Source organism: Cibotium barometz, chromosome 19, assembly GCF_041138505.1.
Source record: "Cibotium barometz isolate CiBa-2024 chromosome 19, ASM4113850v1, whole genome shotgun sequence".
NCBI classification, from domain to species: Eukaryota; Viridiplantae; Streptophyta; class Polypodiopsida; order Cyatheales; family Cibotiaceae; genus Cibotium; species Cibotium barometz.
The window spans coordinates 54,953,464-54,975,133 of NC_141064.1; the positions used below are offsets into that span (position 1 = coordinate 54,953,464).

General features: G+C 47.2%; 1 protein-coding gene across 1 annotated transcript in view; it reads left to right on the forward strand.

Moving 5' to 3' along the window:
- The first annotated feature begins 250 nt into the window (after positions 1–250).
- The window catches only part of LOC147628751 (putative envelope ADP,ATP carrier protein, chloroplastic), a 40,642-nt gene continuing 19,222 nt past the window's right edge, over positions 251–21,670 (forward strand). Inside the window, exons 1-2 of the mRNA XM_086813989.1 lie at positions 251–1,242; positions 1,323–1,379. Coding sequence (XP_086670115.1) covers positions 616–1,242; positions 1,323–1,379 — 684 coding nt within the window. The 5' untranslated portion in view covers positions 251–615. The remainder of the gene's footprint in view (positions 1,243–1,322; positions 1,380–21,670) is intronic.

Genomic DNA, 21,670 nt, shown 5'->3' on the forward strand with positions numbered 1-21,670 from the left:
CATGAAAGCTGCTATGCCATATGATAGGAGGATATTATCCATTATACCTACTGATATTCTACCAAGTTCTAGAGCTTATCTACTAATTTATCGGGATTAAAATTAAAAGTCCAAACCTATATGTTTTGATATTGGACGTCTTCGGGAAATGAGAGAATCAAATTGCACTTGATATCTTGATAACCAAGGATTTGGCTTTGATTATTAAAAAAAATGGAAAACCCAAAATTTCTGTGGGAAGACTAAAACTACCACCATTGAAGGTCTCAGTGGGGAAAAAGCTCTTTGGGAGAACTGTCTGTCCGGTAGTAGTACGTACGTTGCCTACCCGGACAGTTTGAACTTTAAACGTTTGAAGAGCCTCATAACGTGTCTTTACTCGCAAAGGACCGAACCTTTCTGCACCACAAAGTGATTCGTTTCCAGTTCGCAGATTGAGAAGCTCATACGCGACCACTTGCTTGCCTGTGCGTGACGCTTTTGTTTGTTCGAACCATTTCTCCTCTCTCAAACTCGGCCATAACCATCCTCCATCATTATCATCTATGGTTATCCTGCCATATCCATTCTTCATCATCTATCATAAGGATAACCGAGCTGAATTACACTCTAGCCATGGATTTGTACGGCCACAGGCATGCCGGAGAAGCCCCGCCGAAAGTAGCGTCGGGAACTTATGACCACAACAAGCTTGCCGGCAATGCAGAGCTGCATAATGATCTAGCTTCAGTTCTGTATAGCCGCAGGAAAATCGACATAGCCATCCCAGCATTGCGTGACTACAATCATGCTGGAAAATCCGAGCTGTCTAACAACCCAGCCCTGGGATTCTATGAGGACCAGTACGAGGTCGCCTTTGCAGACGCAGCCTCAAAATTGATGGTGCCTTTGAAGAATGCTCTACGTGCCACTTGCAAGGGGGAGTTCTCCTTAGGAAAGCATATGCCAAGGTATCTAAGAGCTTGCCCATCACCCGAAGCTCATCCAGCCCTGAACCGACGGGCAAGCTTACAGAGGGAGAAGGATGTTTTTGCAAGCTTGACATTTGCGCCCCTGAAATGCCAGGAAGACAATTTAAAGCTGGAGATTGATCATCCTACTGCAAACCAGCTCTGGAGCCACCCTCTTGCACTGGTGTCTTATGTGCCCAAGGATGCTGCTCTCTTCTTTGCTGGTGCTGTTGCAGGGGCGGCTGCAAAGACTGTAACTGCTCCTTTGGATAGAATCAAGCTCTTGATGCAGGTTTGTGCAAGCCTTCACACTTGTACCTATCTCAACCCCTAATAAAAGGCAACTAGCACCTCAATATTGTGATGTTGCAGGTTCATGGCCTGAAAGCAACTCAAGAAACTGCAAGGAAAGGAATCGGCTTTTTGGAGGTATATATTAAATGGTCAGTGTGCAAGCGATTGTGTTGTATGTTGAGGTTGAATGTTGGCAGAAGCTTGGCTATTGGTAGGCTCTCTCACTCATTACCAATCCTTCGTGAATACATGACCTGACACATGAAGAATACCAATGGCCGAAGCTTTGTATGCCACTGCATTGATAGGCTTTCCTCTCTCACCACCAATCCATAGTGAATACCATGACACATGAAGAATACCATGGACACACCCATGATTAGTCCATGACATGTAGCTCATTGTGTCCTATGTCACATCAAAACCCTCCCTGTGAATGCTCTCTCTGTTCAGGACTTCTTATTCCTGAAAAAAATCCTTGACCACATCAGAGTTCCTTGCCCATTCTATGGGCATGCGTGGGCTTGTGGATAACCTACAGAGGCTATTGATGATGCTTCATTGCTATTTCTGGCTAAAGAGGCCCTCCTTAGAAACCTCACTAATCGTTCCTGCTAAATGAACAAGAAGTTCCACTTGTTGCCCTAGTCTGTAGGGCCCTGGCTGTAACTTGACAGATCTGTTGGAGTTTTTTTTTTTTTTTTTTCCGCGGGGAGGTGGGGGGGGGGGTGGGTGAGTTGGTGCTCAAGGATGAAGTGATGAGGCCCTTTGATCAGCTGGTCATTGGCTTGCTGATAAGTCACCTGTGTAGAAGCAGCCTCAAAAGGGTCCTAAAACAGAGTAAAGTTACAAGAAATGTTTCGTTTCATGGGGAAGCAATTTCCAGGTCTCAAAAATAAGTATGTCCCAAAATTCAAATCTATGCATAGGGAGGATTCTTTGCATTGAGGAGAAAAGAATCCAACATGCATGCATGGATTTTTTTAATACATGGGTAAAGTATATGGAGAGAGTTACATTAACGTTTACGAGGGCTCTGGTGGGGTCTGAGCAAGAGCAGCAGTCCGAGCTTTGTCTGGGTGAAGCAGTCTGGTGCGGAGCTTTGTCTGGGCGGTGCTTTTCTCTTGATAAAGCAAGAGACATGTACTGGCGAAGAGAAGACAGGTTCATCTCAAAGATAAAGTGAAGATGGACTTTAAAGCGGCAAGAAGAGATCAGGTACCATCTTAAGACGTGAAGAAAGTCCTTGATGAAGATGGAGTGTCTTTGGAGACCTTCCATCCTCTTGCTCCAAGAGAAGTAGAAGGAATGTCACATGTGAGCATTCGCAAACTAGAACACCAAGTTGGAAGAGTAGAAGGCGCAGATCTTGGCTCTGGAAGAACGAACCCGTACTCCAGCCCCTTTTTCTCCGTCTTCTCCTCTCTCTTCTTCTCTTTCCCAAAACTTGATAGCAGATCCTCCTCCGGCTAACCCTCTTGAAGGGTTACTACCGTAGCCGAGTTTGACACTCGAGTTGCACATGCGAGCATTGGAGATTCGATTGATGGAAGACTGTGCGGTAGCATCCCATGCCACTACACAAGAAGACGCCAGGCGACGCGTGGAGCATGAAAGATTCCTTGCGGCTTTAGACACAAGAGCGACACGAGCTTCTTCCTCGAGTCATCCTCCTGAGAGGATGAACTTTAGTAAGTACACTAGTAAACACGACCCCACGACCCTTTATTCCTGGTTGCATCAATTTGAAGCTTATTTTGCTGCTGCTGTAAGAAAAAATGATACTGAGAGAGTGATCCTAGCTAGTTGGTATTTAGAAGGCCATCCCATAGTGGACTCTGTGGGCTCATGCCCACACCAGATTAGGTATGGCAACTTATGTCTGGGACGAATTTGTCTTAGATCTTAAGTGGCGGTTTCTAAATCCCCATTGGCTACAGAGACTTAAAGACGAGTTCAAAGGAGCGCATCAAAACGCGCAACCAATCTTGTAGTTTTGCCAACAAAATTTTGAATTTATGTTTGCAATCAGGCATTTCTGGTAAGATATTCGGTCATTTGTGGGTATATGCTAGGCATATCCCACCCACATTGACAAGTTCTGTGTTCTCTCGGAAGATCCTACAGATTTGCTTAAGGGTGTCAAGAACCAGAAGGCAGCAGATCCGAATGACTCCACAAGCTTTGGAGGCATTCAAGAACTTCAAGGTGGCTTTGTTAGAAGGTTCTTGTCTAGGGTTGGCCTCGTGGGACGAGCCATTTCAAGTAATCATCGATGTGAGAAACATCGCGATTGGAGATATTTTACAACATAATGGCCATCTAATAGCTTACATGTCTCATAAGTTACTACCTTTTGAAAATAATTACTCAGTCTATGATCGGGAACTCCTAGTAGTAATTTAGGTCCTCAAACATTGGAAGCATTTCCTTTATGGGCAAGAATTTGAGGTTCACATTGACCATTAGGCATTGTGCTGGATTCAGACAATGCCATGCACAGTGGAGTGACCGTCAGCACCGCTTGAGCTAAATTTTCCAGCAGTTCGGTAGCATGATCGAGTACCTTCTAGGAAAGGCTAACCCAGTGATCGATGCTTTGAGTAGGAAGGGAATAGCAACCATGATTTAGAACACTAGACTAGACCTTGTTGGTATGGGACTAGATGATATGAAGCACACGTACGTGGATTCCGAGGAATTTGATACATAGTGGGAACAGGCATTGAATGCCGTAGGACCATGCCACTTTTTGATAGGAGATGATTGGCTTTTCTACAAAGACCACCTTTGTGTCATGAAGTCGTTCAGGACAACTCTTCTCCATGATGCCCATGACGCCATCACTGGTGGTCACAAGGGCATGAATTAGCTAGAAAGGCAATACTATTGGCTAAGAACGAGGCAAGATGTGTTCACTCATTTGTAACACTGTGACGTTTGTCAAAAAGTGAAAGCTCCTAGTGGGAAGAAGATAGGGTTGTTATAGCCCTTACCCATTCTCGAAGGACCTTTCCAAGATATATCTATGGATTTGGTGACAAATTTGCCTCCCAATCTGGGTAAGCTATACTCAGTGCTTAACCATTGTTGATAGATTTAGCAAATTTGTTATGCTTATTCCATGCAGGGTCAATGTGACCGCTGAAGATGTTTCCCACTTGCTCATTCGGCATTGCTACCCTATTGGTAGGATTTCTAGGGCCATAGTGTTAGACTGAGATGCCAAGTTTCCTAGTCATTTTTGGAAGGCATTGTTTGACAATTTTGGTACTAAACTGAACTTTCCTAGTGCGTTTCACCCACCACAGACAGATGGCCAGACAGAAATTTACAACCAATTGGTCTTCGACGTGTTGAAGTGTTATGTCTATGATTAGCAAGGTAAGTGGGAATCATATTTGCCTTTAGTTCAAGCAGTTTTGAATGATTTATTTCTTCAGCTATTGGCAGGACTGCTTATGAAGCAGTGTTTGGAAGACCATTCCAGTCGCTATTGACGAGAATCTCGTCCTCAGTACATGAAGCGAATAGATTGACGAAGTCTTACTAGAGATCTTGGAATCAGTCAAAGATAGGTTGGCTAAAGCATAGGAGGCATACACTTGACAAGCCAATAAAGATCGAAGGGATGTGTAGTTCTCGGAAGGAGATTAGGTTTATCTTCGGATTATGAAGCAACGACGGCTGAATCAGGTGCGTAAGTGATACCGAAAGTTTTCTTTTAGAAGCTTTGGACCTTTTCCTATCCATAGAAAGATCAATGAGGTGTCAATGAAGTTGAAGTTACATGAAGCGAATAGATTGACGAAGTCTTACGGGAGATCTTGGAATCAGTCAAAGATAGGTTGGCTAAAGCATAGGAGGCATACACTTGACAAGCCAATAAAGATCGAGGGGATGTGTAGTTCTCGGAAGGAGATTAGGTTTATCTTCGGATTATGAAGCAACGACGACTGAATCAGGTGCGTAAGTGATACCCAAAGTTGTCTTTTAGAAGCTTTGGCCCTTTTCCTATCCATAGAAAGATCAATGAGGTGTCAATGAAGTTGAAGTTACCCCCGAGATGGATGTGTTCCATGTTAGTTGGCTAAAAACATATGCAAGTCCAATCCCTTCAAAGATTAAAGACGAAGTGGAACCGGCATAGTTGACGAAGCTGAAGTGATGGTTCCCGAGTATATCCTTTTGCACCGCTCCAGCCAAAGACATAGACAGTCCCTCACGAAGTTTCAAGACCGAGGGACTCACGAAGCGGTTTGGCTTGCCACTTGACAAAGAATTCTTCGACGACTATCTAGCTTTATTGACGGACTATCTGGAGGCTATACAGCTTCTGTCAAGTTAAGTAGAAGGGGATGTCACGTGGACATATTTGCACGGCAGGTGCAGGACCTAGAGTGGAAACTGGTCCCATGTGAGCCCCAGTCCGAGACGAGTTAGCCAGGGTTCCACTCTAAGCGTCCAAGGTAAGGTGTACAAGTCTTGTACATAGTCTTGCTTAGGTGTGCATTGTCTTGTACATGAAGCAATGCCAGTCCGAACTGTGAGTCTCTCTCTGGAATGATGTTAGGTGTTTTGAGTGTTTGGTTTGCAGCCATATACTAAGCATCTGTGTAGGAAGCATGTAGTTGTATGTAGAAGAATGGGGCAGCCCTTTGGGCTACCCTAGAAAAGGGTGTATAGCCCTTGCCTATCAAGGGAGTGTCCCTTGTGGGCCAACCAAGGGGCCATGGAGGCCCATGACCAATGCCCCACAGCCACCATTGGCTGGGCATGCTGTCCGCTAGGCCTGAGGGGCCTGGACAGCAAGGCGGCCAGATCTTGGGGCTTGGCCAGTCATGGGCAGCCACATTGGTAGGCGGCCAATCTCAAAGGGCAGGCTGGACTCCAGAAAGGGCGGCCAGGACATGGTGTGAAAAACAAAAGGGTAATAAACAGGTCGTGTAGAATAAATCAGCAGGCCAACTGCTTCTAGAGCAGACCGACGAGCACCTAGAGGGCCTATAAAAGCATGGGCATGAAATTCAGTCATTGATCTTAGCATTCATGAAGGTGTCATGTGCACAGTGTGTATCTACCGTGTGCTATACGCATGCAAGACTAGTTTCGAGGCTTGGGGAAGCTTGGAACTAGGCAGGCTGATTGACGAGCTGAGTTAGGGAAATACTAACGGGCGGGCACCCAAGTATGGACGGGCGGGCGCCCAAGTGTGGACGCCCGATGACCGGCCAAGAGTCTATAAAAGGGTGGCCAAGGTTAGTTATTGTATTATAGAGAGTCTCGCGAGTTTGTGAGAGCTCTATGGTCTTGGAACCTGGATCTAGTGCAGATGTGCACCTGCTTTGTGCAGCCGAGGCCGGCAGCAATCTCGAGGCCCGCGAGGGCAGCTTCGTGGCGGTATGGGACGTCGCGAGGAGGAGATTGGTTGGTACGTCATCCTAGTTAGCTCAGCTCGTGGCTCGGTGGGGACAACCAAGACTGTGGGCTCGCCCACGGCTGTCATGGTTGGGAGGTGAGTCAGGCCTGCACCCCCTTGCTTTGTTGTTTGTTCGTTTGTTTGCAGGATTCGAGTTTCGAACCAAGATCGATCACGAGGGGATCCATGGGGATTTGATAGTGGTATCAGAGCATACCTCCTGAACGAGCAAGTCGGTAGGTAGAGAAGATGAGGTCGAAGAACGGTATGTGTTAAAAAACTTGCTGTTTTTTCTGTGCATACTGCAGATTTCAGATTTAGTATGTGCTTTTTCTTCATCAAAGACACCCATGTTGATGGGAGATGGTAGGTTTAGAAGGGTCGCTTGCTTTGCAAGGAAGAGGAGTCTTGTTTGTGTAGTCGCATGAGAGAAAACAGAAAAAAGGAAAAAAAAAGCATGTTTGCTTTTCGTTGCTTTTCGTTGAACGCAGGAGAGAGAGAGCGGTTGTGAGACGGAAGCACTGGCGGCTGGCAGGTTGTGCGCTGGCACGTTTTGCAGGCGGTGGCTACCGGCGGGGCTGAAGGCGCCTAAGGCTAGGCGGCCAAGCAACCAGGCTAGGCCGGCGCCCAGGCCAGGCATGGCGGGTGCCCAGGCCACGTCAGGCCTGCGCAGCCAGCCCAAGCGGTGCCTAGGCCAAGCGAGCGCCTAGCCCAGTCCACGCACGGCAGGCGCCCAGGGCTACGTTGCCACAGGCCCACGTGCAGGTTGGCGCAAAGAAGCACAGGCTGATGCAGGTGACGGCAGCACGTCTGGCTACGGCAGCACTCGACGTCAGCAACGCAGCAGGACAGCGCCGGCTATTCCAGGAGAATTAAAAAAAAAACAAGGAAAGCCACGTTTTTTTAATGCTTTCGTTTTTTTTTGGGGAGTTTTAATTTTTTTAAAAAAGGTTCAAAAAGTCCTCTCTTCTCCAAGGTTTAAAAGTGTTTATTTTTTTAAGACTTTAGAAAATATATATATATATATATATATATATATATATTCAAGAAAAAAAAACACAAAAGCAAAGCAAAAGCTAAGCCTAGCTTTTGGAGATTTTTTGGCTTTTGGGAAACCTTTATAAACCCCCTCAAGTGGGCTTCTTGCCACACATCTCTCAAGTTCTCAAGTTTTCAAGCTCTCAAGCTCTCAAGTTCACTCACACTTTTGTTGTGCAAAGATCGAATTTTCTCTCCGCGTACCCTCTTCACGATGTCGACCCAAGAATCAGAGTTGGAGCCCCTCGTGGAATGCGAAGGCTTGCCGACTACGGAAGGTACCGATGCCGATCTTTTTGACGATTTTGTGTCAAAATCAGATTTCCAAGAGTTCAAAGTAGCTCTCGAAGCTTCTTCGACGGAACGTCAGGCACAAATTGTAGCCCAGATGCAAGCTTTGCAGAACTCCATTGCTCTATTGACCACTACCCTCTCTACTTTCTCGGGTATGGATACCTTGGCTTCAGCTTTAGGCCCCAATATTACTCCGGAACCGTTTGGGGGCGAGCAAAAGCAGCGCACCAAGGAGATCGTGGACACTTGGCTACATAAGTGGCAAGTTCACTTTCAGTTTCATCCATATGATGATGGAAAGAAGATCCAATTAGGAGCAGGTTTCTTGTTCGGCAAAGCTTTGCTTTGGTGGAAGGAACTCAACCCTAAGTCAACGACTTGGGCACAATTTGAAGATATCTTCAAGAAAGAATTCCTCAAGAAAGAGGATGACTATGATGTTGTTGCCCGGTTTTCAGCTTTGACCATGACCTCGCAGCACCTCACTTATGAGGTCTACCTCCAGAAGTTTCGTGACTTGCAGATGAAAGCTACAAAGATGGATCCCACTACTCTTTTGGGGTTTTTCGTAGTTGGTTTACCAGACTCGTACCGATTACAGGTTAAAAATAACAAATGTAAAGCATTGGACGAGGCCATTCATTTAGCTCGTATCTATGATGATACGATGGTCTCTTCCAAGTCGAAACCCGTTACCAAGCAGGGGAACAAGCATAAAAGAAAGTTCTCCGCACCTATGGCTAACACGTCAGAAGGAAAGTCTTCGGACCAACCTTCGAAGAGTTCCAGTTCGACACCAGCGAAGAAGAAACGACTCCTTAGGGCTTTAAAGCTCAAGAAGGAAGGACGTTGTTTTATCTGCGAAGAAAAAGGACACATGCGTAATGAGTGCCCGAAGCAAAAGGGTACCAAGTCAAACCCAGGACCCAAGCCAAAGCAGCTAACCAGTTGTCTTTGACGACAGGTACGCCAAATACTGTACTTTCTCGCTCTAGTACTTGTTTGTTCTGATTGTCTGTTCAGTTCTAAGGTATTTGGCTTGCATGATCTTCTCCGAGTTTATGGAGAAGTGAATGGCCATAAAATTCACATTCTTTTAGACCCTGGCAGTTCGCATAACTTTGTTAACTACAAACTTGTGCAGAAATTGAGTCTTGATACGACACTCAGCGACCATATCTATGAGGTACGCCTACCTGCGGGAAGGCAAGTTTGGGATCGCAAGGTGGAGATGCTTCCAATCCAGATTCAGGGCTACAAAGATAGTTTGGAATGCTATGTTATGCATCTGGAAAATGTAGACTTGTTATTAGGGATTGAGTGGTTTAAGACTCCTACATCACCAGGACGGACTGTCCCACAGAATAGCTGGTACGACGAGGAATGTCGTGATACCCGAGCCCGTCTACATCTGGAGATGGCGCTAGGATCCACCACTCACCAGCAGGCACGACGTCTCACACGAAGAAAGAAGAGAGCCTACCTAGCCACGCTTGAGCAGGAGCTATACCAGCTATTTCTTGGAAGGGATTGCATCGCCTTCGACTCCGATTACTTCACCTGGGGCCTGGCACACCTATGCCACCTCTCTCTACCATGCCCCTGAGCAGCCACCTCTCCCCCATCCACCTGAACCTCGTCCCCCACTCTTCCTTCTTTCACCTTAGCATGGTGAGAGATGCTATTGACAGGATGCAGACTGGGAGAGCACAGGATCATGATGGCTGCTCACCGAGCATTTCTCCCATGCTAGGGACACGCTAGCCCCTTTACTGGTTCACATGTTTAACAGGGCTTTATGTGAGGGCTTCCCCGCCAGCTGGTCATCGAATACTATTGTACCTATCTTGAAAGCAGGTGACCCCATGGACCCCAACAACTACAGGACTATCATGATTGGTCACACCTTGGCCAAGATTTATGGTTCGATTTTGGAGCATGAGCTTAGTAGATGGTCCGAGGAGCAGAGACTTAGAGCATTGGGGCAGGCAAGCTTCAGGAGAGGGCACTCCACACTAGATCATATCTTTACACTATGGGGGATCATTGAGGAGGGGAGAGCTCACGGGCATTGGATATACTACTGCTTTGTGGATTTCCGCAAAGCTTTTGATACCGTCCCACAGGCCAGACTGATGAGGAGACTGCAAGATAAGGGAGTGCCAGCAGAGATGCTTTGGGGGATCATTACACTCTATGAGTCAGTCATAGGCAGAGTTCGGGCTCGAGGAGGTGTCTCAGAGATCATACATAGCACTATCGAGGTGAAGCAGGGCTGCCCCTTGTCTCCTACTCTATTGGGTCTATACATTGACGAGATCTCGGATTACATAGACAGATAGGGAGGACCAGGAGCACATTTGGTAGGAGCCCTGATATCAATCATCTTGTATGCAGATGATATTGTTCTTATTTCTGATTCACCAAAGGGGCTGTAGAGGCATTTGGATGCACTACGGGGCTTTTGCGAGGACTGGGACCTCACTGTGAACCTTGGAAAGACCAAGGTCATGATCTTTAACACCTCCTCAAAGTGGATAAGTAGATCTGCAGTACAGTTTACATACAGTGGAGAGCCTGTGGAGTATGTTACCTCATATGTATACCTTGGGATCACTTTTGCTAGACCTCAGTTCTCGATGCGGAAGGCGGCCAAAGCTAGATTGATGGGGGGATATGCAACCCTTGGCTCGCTAGAGAGGCAATGCTCACATATACAATTTTAGGAGTCGAGGACGAAGCTTTGGCTATTTGATACTCTAGTTACACATGCACTACTATATGGTGCCCCCATCTGGGGTCCTAGCTTATACCACAGGAGGAGACAGAGGAGAGAGCCAGGCGAGATAGATATAGAGGAGGTATATGATGGGTGGAAGCTGATGGAGAGGCCCCTAGTGGCGATGATCTCACGCACGATTAGGAGCAAGCCATTAGTGCCACATGAGATTGTGCTGGCAGAGATGGGGGTTGCACCGATAGTGACAGAGGATCTATTCCAGACAGTGACATACTGGCACAGGCTATGGGAGCTTCCACTTGATAGATACCCTCGGCTAGCCCTGGAGTCCACGAGACAACTGACACTTGAGGGAGATACATAGTGCTGGTATGCACAGGTAGGCACTTGGTTTGGTATGTAGATGGAGGCACTCCCCCCGTTCCAGTACAACATAGAGGCCCCGTCATTTGCTCTCAGCCGCACAGAGCGGAACAGGGTTATCAGGAAGGACATTGTTAGACTGGATACTCAGAGGACATGGAGTTCACCTAACCGTCCACTGGGGACGAAGATGGCCTTCTACAGAGATTGCTTGACAGAGGATGGTTTCATCATCCGCCCATGCTACATGGACACACACCTTCCTTTGGGGTGAGATGTGCGATTGGCCAGATCTGCACCTCGCCCCACTAGTTGAGAGTGGAGACTGCTAGATATGGACCCAGGGTGGCCGCACCAGAGGACAGGATATGCCAGCTCTGTCACACAAAGCCCAAGACAGAGGATCATTACATATGCCGATGCCTTGTATACTATGAGATTCGGGGGAGGTTCCACTGCCTCTTCTGAGTTGGGTTCGGACCACTTTCCAGGATCATGGACTTCCCGGATCAGAGATGCCTGTGACTTTTTCTTCTAGAGCTCCGTAGACACAGGGGGTCCTTAGTGAGATCCAGATCAACTGTACTTGCTAGAGGACCAACACAGAGAGTTCTCACTGACTTCTTCCATAACAGCACTCCGAGGGCCGATCCACCCATCATACCTGGACCACCACAGACTAGTGCAAGAGCTCGGCCGAGAGGTGTGACACTTGACAGAGCCACAAAGTTATGCAGAGCTCGACGGCCCAGACCCCATGGCCCTCGCCCACGGCCACGCCACCACAGGAGGATCCAAGCCATCATCTCCCATCATCGCAGGACCTTCTTGCGCCAGCTCAGTTTTACCACCTTGAGCACCATGTCATAGCGGCCCATGAGGGATGTATTAGGGTGATATGGGAGCTCTCTGCTCATGTACCTAGATTAGATTTTATAGTTCTAGATTTTTGTTATCTTTCTTTATTACTATTTTGTACCCAGGATGATGTACCTCATGGATATGATGTAACCTTTTGGTCTCATAGGTCATTTTGGCCTTTTGAAGACGTTAATACAATTTTCTTTCTTTCTTTCTCTATTTCTGCACTTCTCTCTCTATCTTGTGCGTTATCTTCGTCACGAAAGATTTTTGAATTCTGTCCATTGAAGTTACCGATTCTACCCATCAAGCTTCCGCATGTTACATGGATTCCCAGCCATATAGAAAATGCATATTTTGCTACCAGACCTAGATACATGCAGACTCTTCTACGTGCAAAATGCAAAACCCTAAAGTTTATGCAAAGTGAAAATAAAGCTGAAAACATTGTAGGGGCTGATTTGAGAGAAAACACGAAAACCCTAATTTTGGACTGAAACCCTAAAACACTACTTAAGATGAACCTAGATGCTCTGATACCAATGTAACATTCTAACTATGTAGAAGTGTGATTGATGATGATTAACGCTAAGCAAGAAAGATTAATGCTAATCACATGTGCAATGATGAGTAGAGAGAAGTGAAGAATACGAGAGAGAGGATAAGCTTGAGCTCCTTGCAAGAAAACACACACACACACAAGAGTAGACAAGCACACGAGTGATGGATGGCTGAGTTTTCTTCTATTCTCTTCTCTTCTCTGCAAGCATAACATAAAGAAATAAGAGTACATGCTGTATGGGATAGTACTCTCCTACTATTACTTGCAAAGGTCGGCCCATAGCGTGAACCTGACTACATGAGCTGATACTATAACTTTGCCATAACTCTAATACGCCAAAGTGGCTTTCACACAGCCTATAAGCCACTGGCGGCATATCACCCATAATCTCACCAACCTAGCCAGTGGTGGAAGTGTGAAAGCTCTTTCCCAGGCAGGTCATCAATGTTCACATCACTAGTTGAGCTCAATATCTCAAGACTCCCCCTCGAGCTTAACTCCACACACCACACTCCAAGTAAACTCCTAAACTTGCGAAGCTTCTTTGTGCCCAATGCCTTTGTGAAGATGTCAGCCATCTAATTCTTTGTGTTGACAAATACCAAATCCACATCACTTGCCAGAACCTTCTTCCTCACAAAATGATAATGCACCTCAATGTGCTTTGTCCTAGCATGCTAGAACAGGTTACTGGTGAGTTGTATGCTACTCATGTTGTCCCAATAAATGACAACGGCTCTTTTCACGGGCTCATCCATATCACCAAGTAGCTTCTGAAACCAAGCTATCTCACAAGCTGCCATAGCAGCGCCCCTGTACTCTGTCTTTGTACTCGACAAGGCAACTGTCGGGTGTTTCTCGCAGCTCCAACTCATAGCAGCACTTCCAAAAGAAAACCTAAAGCTAATGGTAGATCTCCTATTTGAGACACTACTAGCCCAATCAACATCTGTATACCCATATAGTTGTATCTCTTTGCCAATTTCATAGAAAAGTGCATAATCAATAGTGGACTTTATGTCACTTGCATGAAAGTTTTGTGCGTCTTCTTTCAGCCCTAAGCAATTGAATAGGAACCTTGATGCAAATCACCAACAAAGACAGAGAGAAGAGAGAGAAAGAGAGTTGTATTTTCAGTATATTATATATTACAAAAGACTGTACAAAATCTGTGGCCTTTGGCCTTCCAAAAGGAGTAATTCTAAGACCTAAGAGTCCTAATCCTTGACCTGCCCCAAAAGGGGGGCAGACGAATTACAATGAACAAAGTCTTGCCCTTTTATAGGCTCTTGGAAGGTTTATTCAAATGGTTGAGTGCTAGTGGGCCAGTTCCATGGAGAAACAACTATCAACATTCAGCCGACAAGAAGCACACCCCTTCATATTTCTAGTCAACTGGTTCTTGGTCCATCTAGATACCTTTCAATGTCTTCTAAGGCTGCTATTGCCATGATCCTATTGTTTATCTGCTGCCTAATCAAGGATTAGCCTTGGAAAACCAGCCATGTCCATGTGTGCGCATGACATCCCCTCCTGCTAAACTTGATGATGGGATTCCATCCTTTGACCTTGGATGATTGTCATCATCCCTTTGTCTCTTCAGGGACTCCCAAGTCTATCATCCTTCCTTCTTCGCAACCTTTTCATTGAAAGCTTGCCATGGCTTTGACTCTGCTCCAGATCTAGTGTTGAGATTTGTGCATCTTTTCCACTTTGTCCCCTTGCCTTCATGCCCCGTCCCTGAACACTATAATGGTCTCGTTCTTGAAGTTGATCCTAGCATCCTTGCTCCACTCCCTTGGAACTGTTTTCCCAAGAGCATTCCTTGGTATGCCCAAAATGGCATATCGAGTCTTAGGGTTGGCATTCCCTTGGGTTTTGCTAACACCGACTAGCCCCATGGATTTCTACCGTGGCTACAGTACTCTCCTTGGACGTGTGCATCTTCCTAGGACACCTTCAACACTTAGCCTTGCTGAGCCTGATGTTCTGATACCAATATCACATGCGTGGAAGCTCTGTGTGTCTTCTTTCAGCCCTAAGCAATTGAATAGGAACCTTGCTGCAAATCACCAACAAAGACACAGAGATATATAGCTGTATTTTCAGTATATTATATAGTACAAAAGACTATACAAGATCTGTGGCCTTTGGCCTTCCAAAAGGAGTAATTCTAAGACCTAAGATTCCTAATCCTTGACTTGCCCCAAAAGGGGGGAGATTAATTACAATGAGCAAAGCCTTGCCCTTTTATAGGCTCTTGGAAGGTTTATTCAACTGCTGATTGATGGATAAACAAATATCAACATTCAACCGACAAGAAGTACACTTCATATGCTTGGCCAACTGGTTCTTGGTTCATCTAGATGCCTTTTGGTGCTCGCCAAGGCTTCTACTTTCTTAATCCTATTGGTTCTTGGTCCATCTAGATGTCTTTTGGTGCTTGCCAAGGCTGCTACTTCCCTGATCCTACTATTATTAGTTGCTTAATCAAGAATTAGCCTTGGAAAACTAACCATGTCCATGTGTGCACACGACACTATGTATCTGAGAATCCATCTAGCCATTGCTAATTGTGGCTTTATGGGGGCCTGCATAAACTGACTCACAAGTCCAACAACATAGCTCAAATCTGGCCTAGTAATGGTCATATAGATCAAGCTATCCACTATGTGCATACCAGTATTTGCGGAGGGTCTAGTGTTCTGCTCCAATGACACTGAAATAGACTTACAACCTGTCATACAATACTTGGACAACATGTCCAAGCCTTTCTATCTTTGTAACAACAAAATGCCATCAAGTGATCTCACCACCTCTATACAAAGAAAATATCAAAGCTCACCTAAATCTTTCATCTTAAACTTTTGCTTCAAAAGCATCTTGACATCATGTATGTCAGCATCACTATCACCAATGATAATCAAGTCATCCACATAAATGACCAACAACATGATCCCTCTAATTGTCTTTTTCACTTAAAGTGATTGGATATTTGAAATACCGATTGTAACAAGATACTCCCCAATCTTGTTTGACCATGCACTGGGTGCCTGCTTCAAGCCATACAAGGCTATGCGTAACTTGCACACAAAATTTGGATGTGCATTGCTCTCATAACCTGGTGGCTATATCATGTAAACTTCTTCTTTGCAAATCACCATGCAAGAACATATTCTTTACATCCATCTGATGTAAAGACCAACCCTTCACTGAAGCCATAGCAATGACAACTCTCACTGTTGCCATTCTCACAACCGGGTTGACCCACTTACTTCCAATCACTTACATCCAATCATAGTTTTTTTTCATACGCATATGATTGGCCAAGCATATGTAGCATATGTTTCCATACGCGTACATTTGCTTGCGTATGAAACGTCGAATCATACTTGTCCCAAAAAGTTTGGGTGAAAGTAGTGGCCAATTTTTGGGGGTGATGTGACCTGTCCCGCATGCATCCCGCGTGTTGCACTTTGGTGTGACCCGCGCCATGGCTTGCATGCATCCCGCGCCCTACGCGACCCATGCCTTGGTAGCTGGCCCTTGCACGACCTGCGCGACCCTCTTTCTTCCTCGGGTACGATTCCTAAGTCCTAACTTACTCTTCTTGCTCAAGAGTCCAGTCATTCTTCTTCTTTGCTTGCACAGAGTGCACATGACTTTGTGTGCGCACCATTGCATTGTGCATTGTCTATGCACTGTGTTCTTCTCCAACCATGCGACATCGAATCAACAAATGTTTGGCTTTGCCTCTTCTGAAGAAGTGACTTTGCCCAAATTTGTTTTGTAGATGGGGTGTTCGAAGAGACCAGAGGGGCGGACCTGTGCTTGCCCGCCATCGCCCTCTCCCCTCCTTGCTCACCATCGCCCCCTCCTCCCCTGCTGCCTTGTGACTTTGCGCCTTCACTATTTCCTCTCCCCTCCTGCCGTCACTCTGTACCCTTGCCCCCCCCCCCCCCCCACCTCAAGCCCTCGGCCATCCCCGTCCCTTCCCCCCCTTTGTTTCCCTTTTTTCTCCGCCGCCCGTCCGCCTCTCCGTAGTTTTCTTTTTTTGGTTCTTTTTGTTTTTCTTCCTCTCGGCTCCTTGTTTCCCCTTCTCGCTTCTCCTCTTCAGTGCTTCTCAAGGTAGGTTTTCAGTTCTCGTGCAGCATTTTCTTCCGGCAAGTTTCGGCCTCTTCTGGTCTTCAACCCCCGGGAGGACTCCATGGCAGCCGCTCCGTCATCCCCGACCGAGGCCGCCGTCTCTTGTCTCTCCTTTTCAGAAGCGGACCTCTAGCTCCTCGCTTCGACAATTGTATTCGTAGAGGCCTCCACTTTGGTATGCAAGGTTGTTGGTAGCCACCCGACGCGCGGATAGCTCATGGATCTTTTACAGGCTAGCCTCCTTGGTGTGTCTGGAAAGATTACTGATATTCATCCTTTGGGGCATGGCTACTACTAGGTTGAGTTTGACTCGCTAGTGGAGAGTCATGCAGCTAAGCCTTGTCGCACTACGTATGGCCTCTGGCTGGTATTTCAGGCTTTCCCGTGTGACAGTCTGCTTCCCAGGCCTTAGGAAGGAATACCTTCCTCTTCTCTTGGTGATAGGTGGTGCTATCGGGAGAGATGGAATCCCCTCCAGTGCCGCTTTGGTTCTTGCTCGAGCAGCCGGGATTCCATCCCTTTGCATGTACATAGTCTCTCTGGAGACAGTGCCGCATGCCATATCACTTCCTTGCCTCCGAGGAGCCCCTATTCTGTAGAGAGTAGAGTACTCTGGCCTCCGAGGCCAATGCTTCATATGTAGGCAGATGGGGCATCTTGCTAGAGCTTGTCTTCCTTGATAGTCTACGAGACCGCTCCCAGTAGTGCCCCCTCCCCCCCCCCCCCCCCCCCCCCCCCCGCGGGTCCGAGCTCAAATCCTCTTCAAGGGGTTGGAGGGAAGCTAGCCTTCAGGCAACAGAGCACAAGGATCCGGCCGTGGCCGACACTGATGCCGGAGAGTGGCAAATTGTTGGCCTGCGACACGGAGCCAACAACTGACCTCTAGAGTTTAGCGGCACCACCGAGTGTGCTAGGTTGGCAAAGCACAGGAGGATACGGTTTCATCAGAGAACTGGTTCGAGCATTTATCACAGCAACCACCTGACGGCAATGCCCCCCTGCCCTAGGAGGGCCACCTGGCGACTCTGGTGGGAGAGCCCTCATCGGGGAGGCGGCGATGGTCATCTCAACCAGCTTCGAGAAGCGATGAATCAAGTGGCAGACTAAACTCGTCGGCTGCCTCCGCTCTAGGTCTGGCATGATTGGATGGCAGCAAGAATGCTCAAGAGAGGCATGGGCTCCGAAGGAGGCGAGGCAGGGGGAGCTACTACGGGAAGATCCAGAGGGTTGGGGAGGAGGGGGCAAGGGGAATGGGAGGAGGCGGGGGGGATGGGGAAGCTGAGTGGAGGGAGAGGGAAGCGAAAGGGAGGAATCCTAATGGGAAGAAGGGTGCGTCGAAGGCTCGATAGGGCCAAAAGGCCTCACTGGAATCTGGGAACCTGGAGAGGAATCTCGATGGGTTAACGGCCTCCAAATCAGGGCGGGGTGGAGGTGGGTTCCTTGAGGTAAGTGTGTGTGTGTGTGTTGGGGGGGGGGGATTACAGTTTCTTCTGATGTCTCCTTGTCGAAGGAATTGGTATTTTTGAGGAGACGGTGGCTCCCATTCAGATTTGTGTGGTGTTTCATCGCTCCAACCCTCCATGCCAGAGAGTGGCGCAATGATCTTTTCCTTCCCCTTGAGTGTAGCCCTAGGGACAGAATGGGACATGGAGTTGCCCGAGCCAAGGTGGCCTAGAGAGTGACCATACAATCATGCCACAAAGGGGGACTTGGGCATCATCCACCCTGCCATTCAGAGTCACCATGAAAGGATTTCCTCTTGGCCAGGATCTCAGCCCGTACACCAAGTCTGGGGGGCCCTTGGCCACATAGCACTAGATGGATCTTCACGGAGATGTAGGCTTGTGGCTTTAGCCTAGCTTTTGAGGAGAGATGCAGCCAACCTATTACGAGCTTGGGATCACCTCAGGCCAACCCTCCAGCAGTCAGTTCCGGTAGACTCCGACAAGGTTGCATCTGTACGTACGTACCTTATTATAAAGTACGTTTTAGTGTATAGTATGGTACTGTACCGTATTGTATAGATCCCCCCCCCCATTGACCTTTGGCCCAAGATCCTCCCATAGTTATCGATTTTTCACTGCCTGTAATAGGCGGCCGCTTATTTATCCACCCGTAGGCAATGCCGCCGAGGAAGCACGAAGGGGGTTTTGAACCCAAGACCTCTTGGTCCTAGGCAAACACCTTCACCACTTGAGCTATCACCTCATTGGCAAGTACGTGGCAGTTTTTTTAAAAATATTGGGCCAAAAAACCGTAGGCCGGCCGCGTCGCTGATTTTAGCCGAATTATGCAAAGTGCGAACATAGCCATTCCTCTCATTGATACGGACATTGCAACGAGAGGTGATGATGATGCGGTGCAAGCCGCTGCGATCACCGCCATTGCAGAGCCAGAGCTAAGAGTATGATAGCGAAGGAAACATGTGGATAAATGGAGCTCTCATTTTGGTAATTGAGTTGTTGAATGTTCAAAAATGAATTGTTTTTTCATTCATTTTTCTGTATGTATATGTACACTATATAGTATATTTTTTATGTTTTTACGAACCTTACGTATTTAACGTACCTCAAAATATCAACCCATACTTGAATGCGTACGTTACCTTACCGCACCTTTCCACCTTGGACTCCGAGGTGCGTCTTCGACAGCCCTTGATTTGGAAACCCCTAATCCGTTGACCTAGCTGTCACATGCTAGGGTGTATCCTGGGGAGCTTTGAGCATGAGACCTGCTAGGTCTCTTGGAGATTGGCTTGCATTCAGACAGCTTCCCCTTGTGGCTTAGGAGAGAGGCTTGATTGGGATCCATGGTATGAAGGAATGCATAGCGGAAGATGGGAAAGTGGAAACGCAGGAGAGTGAGAGAGAGAGAGAGATGGAGAAAAGCGAAGGTGGATATCAACCAAATAAGATGAACATGTCGGTACAAGTCCTGAGCAGGAGGGGGAAGATCACCTCGTATGTGAGGGATTGTAGCAAGCCAAAACGCAAAGGCACAAGGCATGCATGAGGCGAATACAGTGTGTGTGAGGGGGGGAAGGCCTGGCTATGTATATGCACAAACAGGGGCAGCCGACCAGCACTACAAGACTGAGCAAAAAGCTAACATGGTCAGCCCTAGGGACTCAAATAGGACACCAAAGAGGAGCCAGCAGTAAGGGGATGATGATGTCTAATACCCCCTCGCAACATCGGATGCTGAGTGAACTCCAAGAAGCTAGAGACGTTGTCCCCGATCAAAGATGAAAGACTGCAGCAACAGGTACCAGGAAAGCTCCATACGCAATCTCCTCAGCAACTCAGCTACAAAAGCAACAGAACAAGCTACCAGGTACACCGCTCCTCTAGAAGAAAACAATCATGCAAGCTGCTACATGCTGCTCCATATAATGGTTCCACTCCCAAGTGTAAGAACACTCCCCAAAGTTGAATGTTGTGTCTCCAGCTTGGAGAAGGTCTGAAAAACCTCATAACCAACCAAGATTAGATCCTGTAGATAATCAATCCTGGGAGAAGTAGGTTGCTTCTCTTTGGAATCCTATGCTCAAACTGTAACAAGAGTTGCCAAATGCTGAAAAGAAGCATCCTCTGGAAAGGTCGGCATCGCTAGATGCAAGGACTTTGTAGAAAAGATGGGGTCCATCTGTCCAAACTCTGTACCATGAGTTGCCCAATGCCGTACACAAGCACCCTCCACTGAGGTGGCCATTGCCAGATGAAAGGACTCCACATCCCCCTCTGAAAAATGACGTCGTTGGACTGGTACAAGCCCAACCTGATTTTGATCCGAATCCAAAAAATCCTGGAAGTACCACTGTGCCCCAGGCACGGCTAGCAACCACCGATCCAAAGCATCCCACTGGGTCCGAAGTCCATCCTCCAAAACATCCCTGCATGCCACATCAAACCAAAGGTAGAACTAGCAGGGGGAGGGGCATCCTCAGAAGCATCACAAAGAGAGATAGACGCCTCACAATGAGGAAGGGAATGCAGTGGTAACAAAGTCCTCAAAAGCATCACTGATAGCAGAAGACTCTTCCATAGAATTAGATCCCAAGAATCAGCAACAAACAAGTGGTCCCTGTGAAAGGATCACACATCATAGGCAAAACACCCTCCTTTCTCTGCAAACACTACAAAGAACACAGGCTCCAACAAAATAAACTCTGCTCAGAACCTCTAAAAAGATCACTACTCTCGTCAAGAAAGAACTACTCTCCTCCAAAATCTGCAAACTCTAGTCGCAGAAGAAAGTCTCCACAGGTATAGAACCACTCCTGAAACTGATCCTCAAGTGTAGTAGCTGTAGATGGCCCCCCTCTGAGTTTAAAAAACTCCTTTGGGAAACAAAACGCAGCCAAAGAACACTGCTGTCCAGCAAAAAACTGCATTCCACCACCAACAGAAGGTAAGAAACAGGAAGAACCGGGCACTGTGTAGGCCAGGAAAAAAACGCAGGTGCTTCAACTGTAAGTTGAAGCCACTAGCAGTCGTGGATCTCAAAAAAAAAAAAAACGCATATCTTCAGTCTCCGTACTGCAAACTTGAGGCCACCGGAGTCATGAATCTCCAAAACGCAGATCTCACATAGGTGGACAACACCCTCAGGTGATGCAGGAAGAAAATGCTGAAGGAAGAGGCACAACCACTGCAACAAACCCGGGAGCTCTGATACCATGAAGGAATGCACAACGGAAGATGGGAAAGTGGAAACGCAGGAGAGAGAGAGAGTGAGAGAGAGAGAGAGAGGGAGAAAAACACAGGTGGATACTTGCTCTCAATATCAACCAAACAAGATGAACATGCTGGTAGAAGTCCCGAGAAGGAGGGGGAAGATCACCTCGTATGTGAGGGACTGTAGCAAGCCAAGGGCCAAAACGCAGAGGCACATGGCATGCAAAGTGTCTGTGAGGGGGGGAAGGCCCGGCTATATGTATGCACAAACAGGGGCAGCCGACCAGCACCACAAGACTGGGCATAAAGGCCCACGGCTCCATAAAA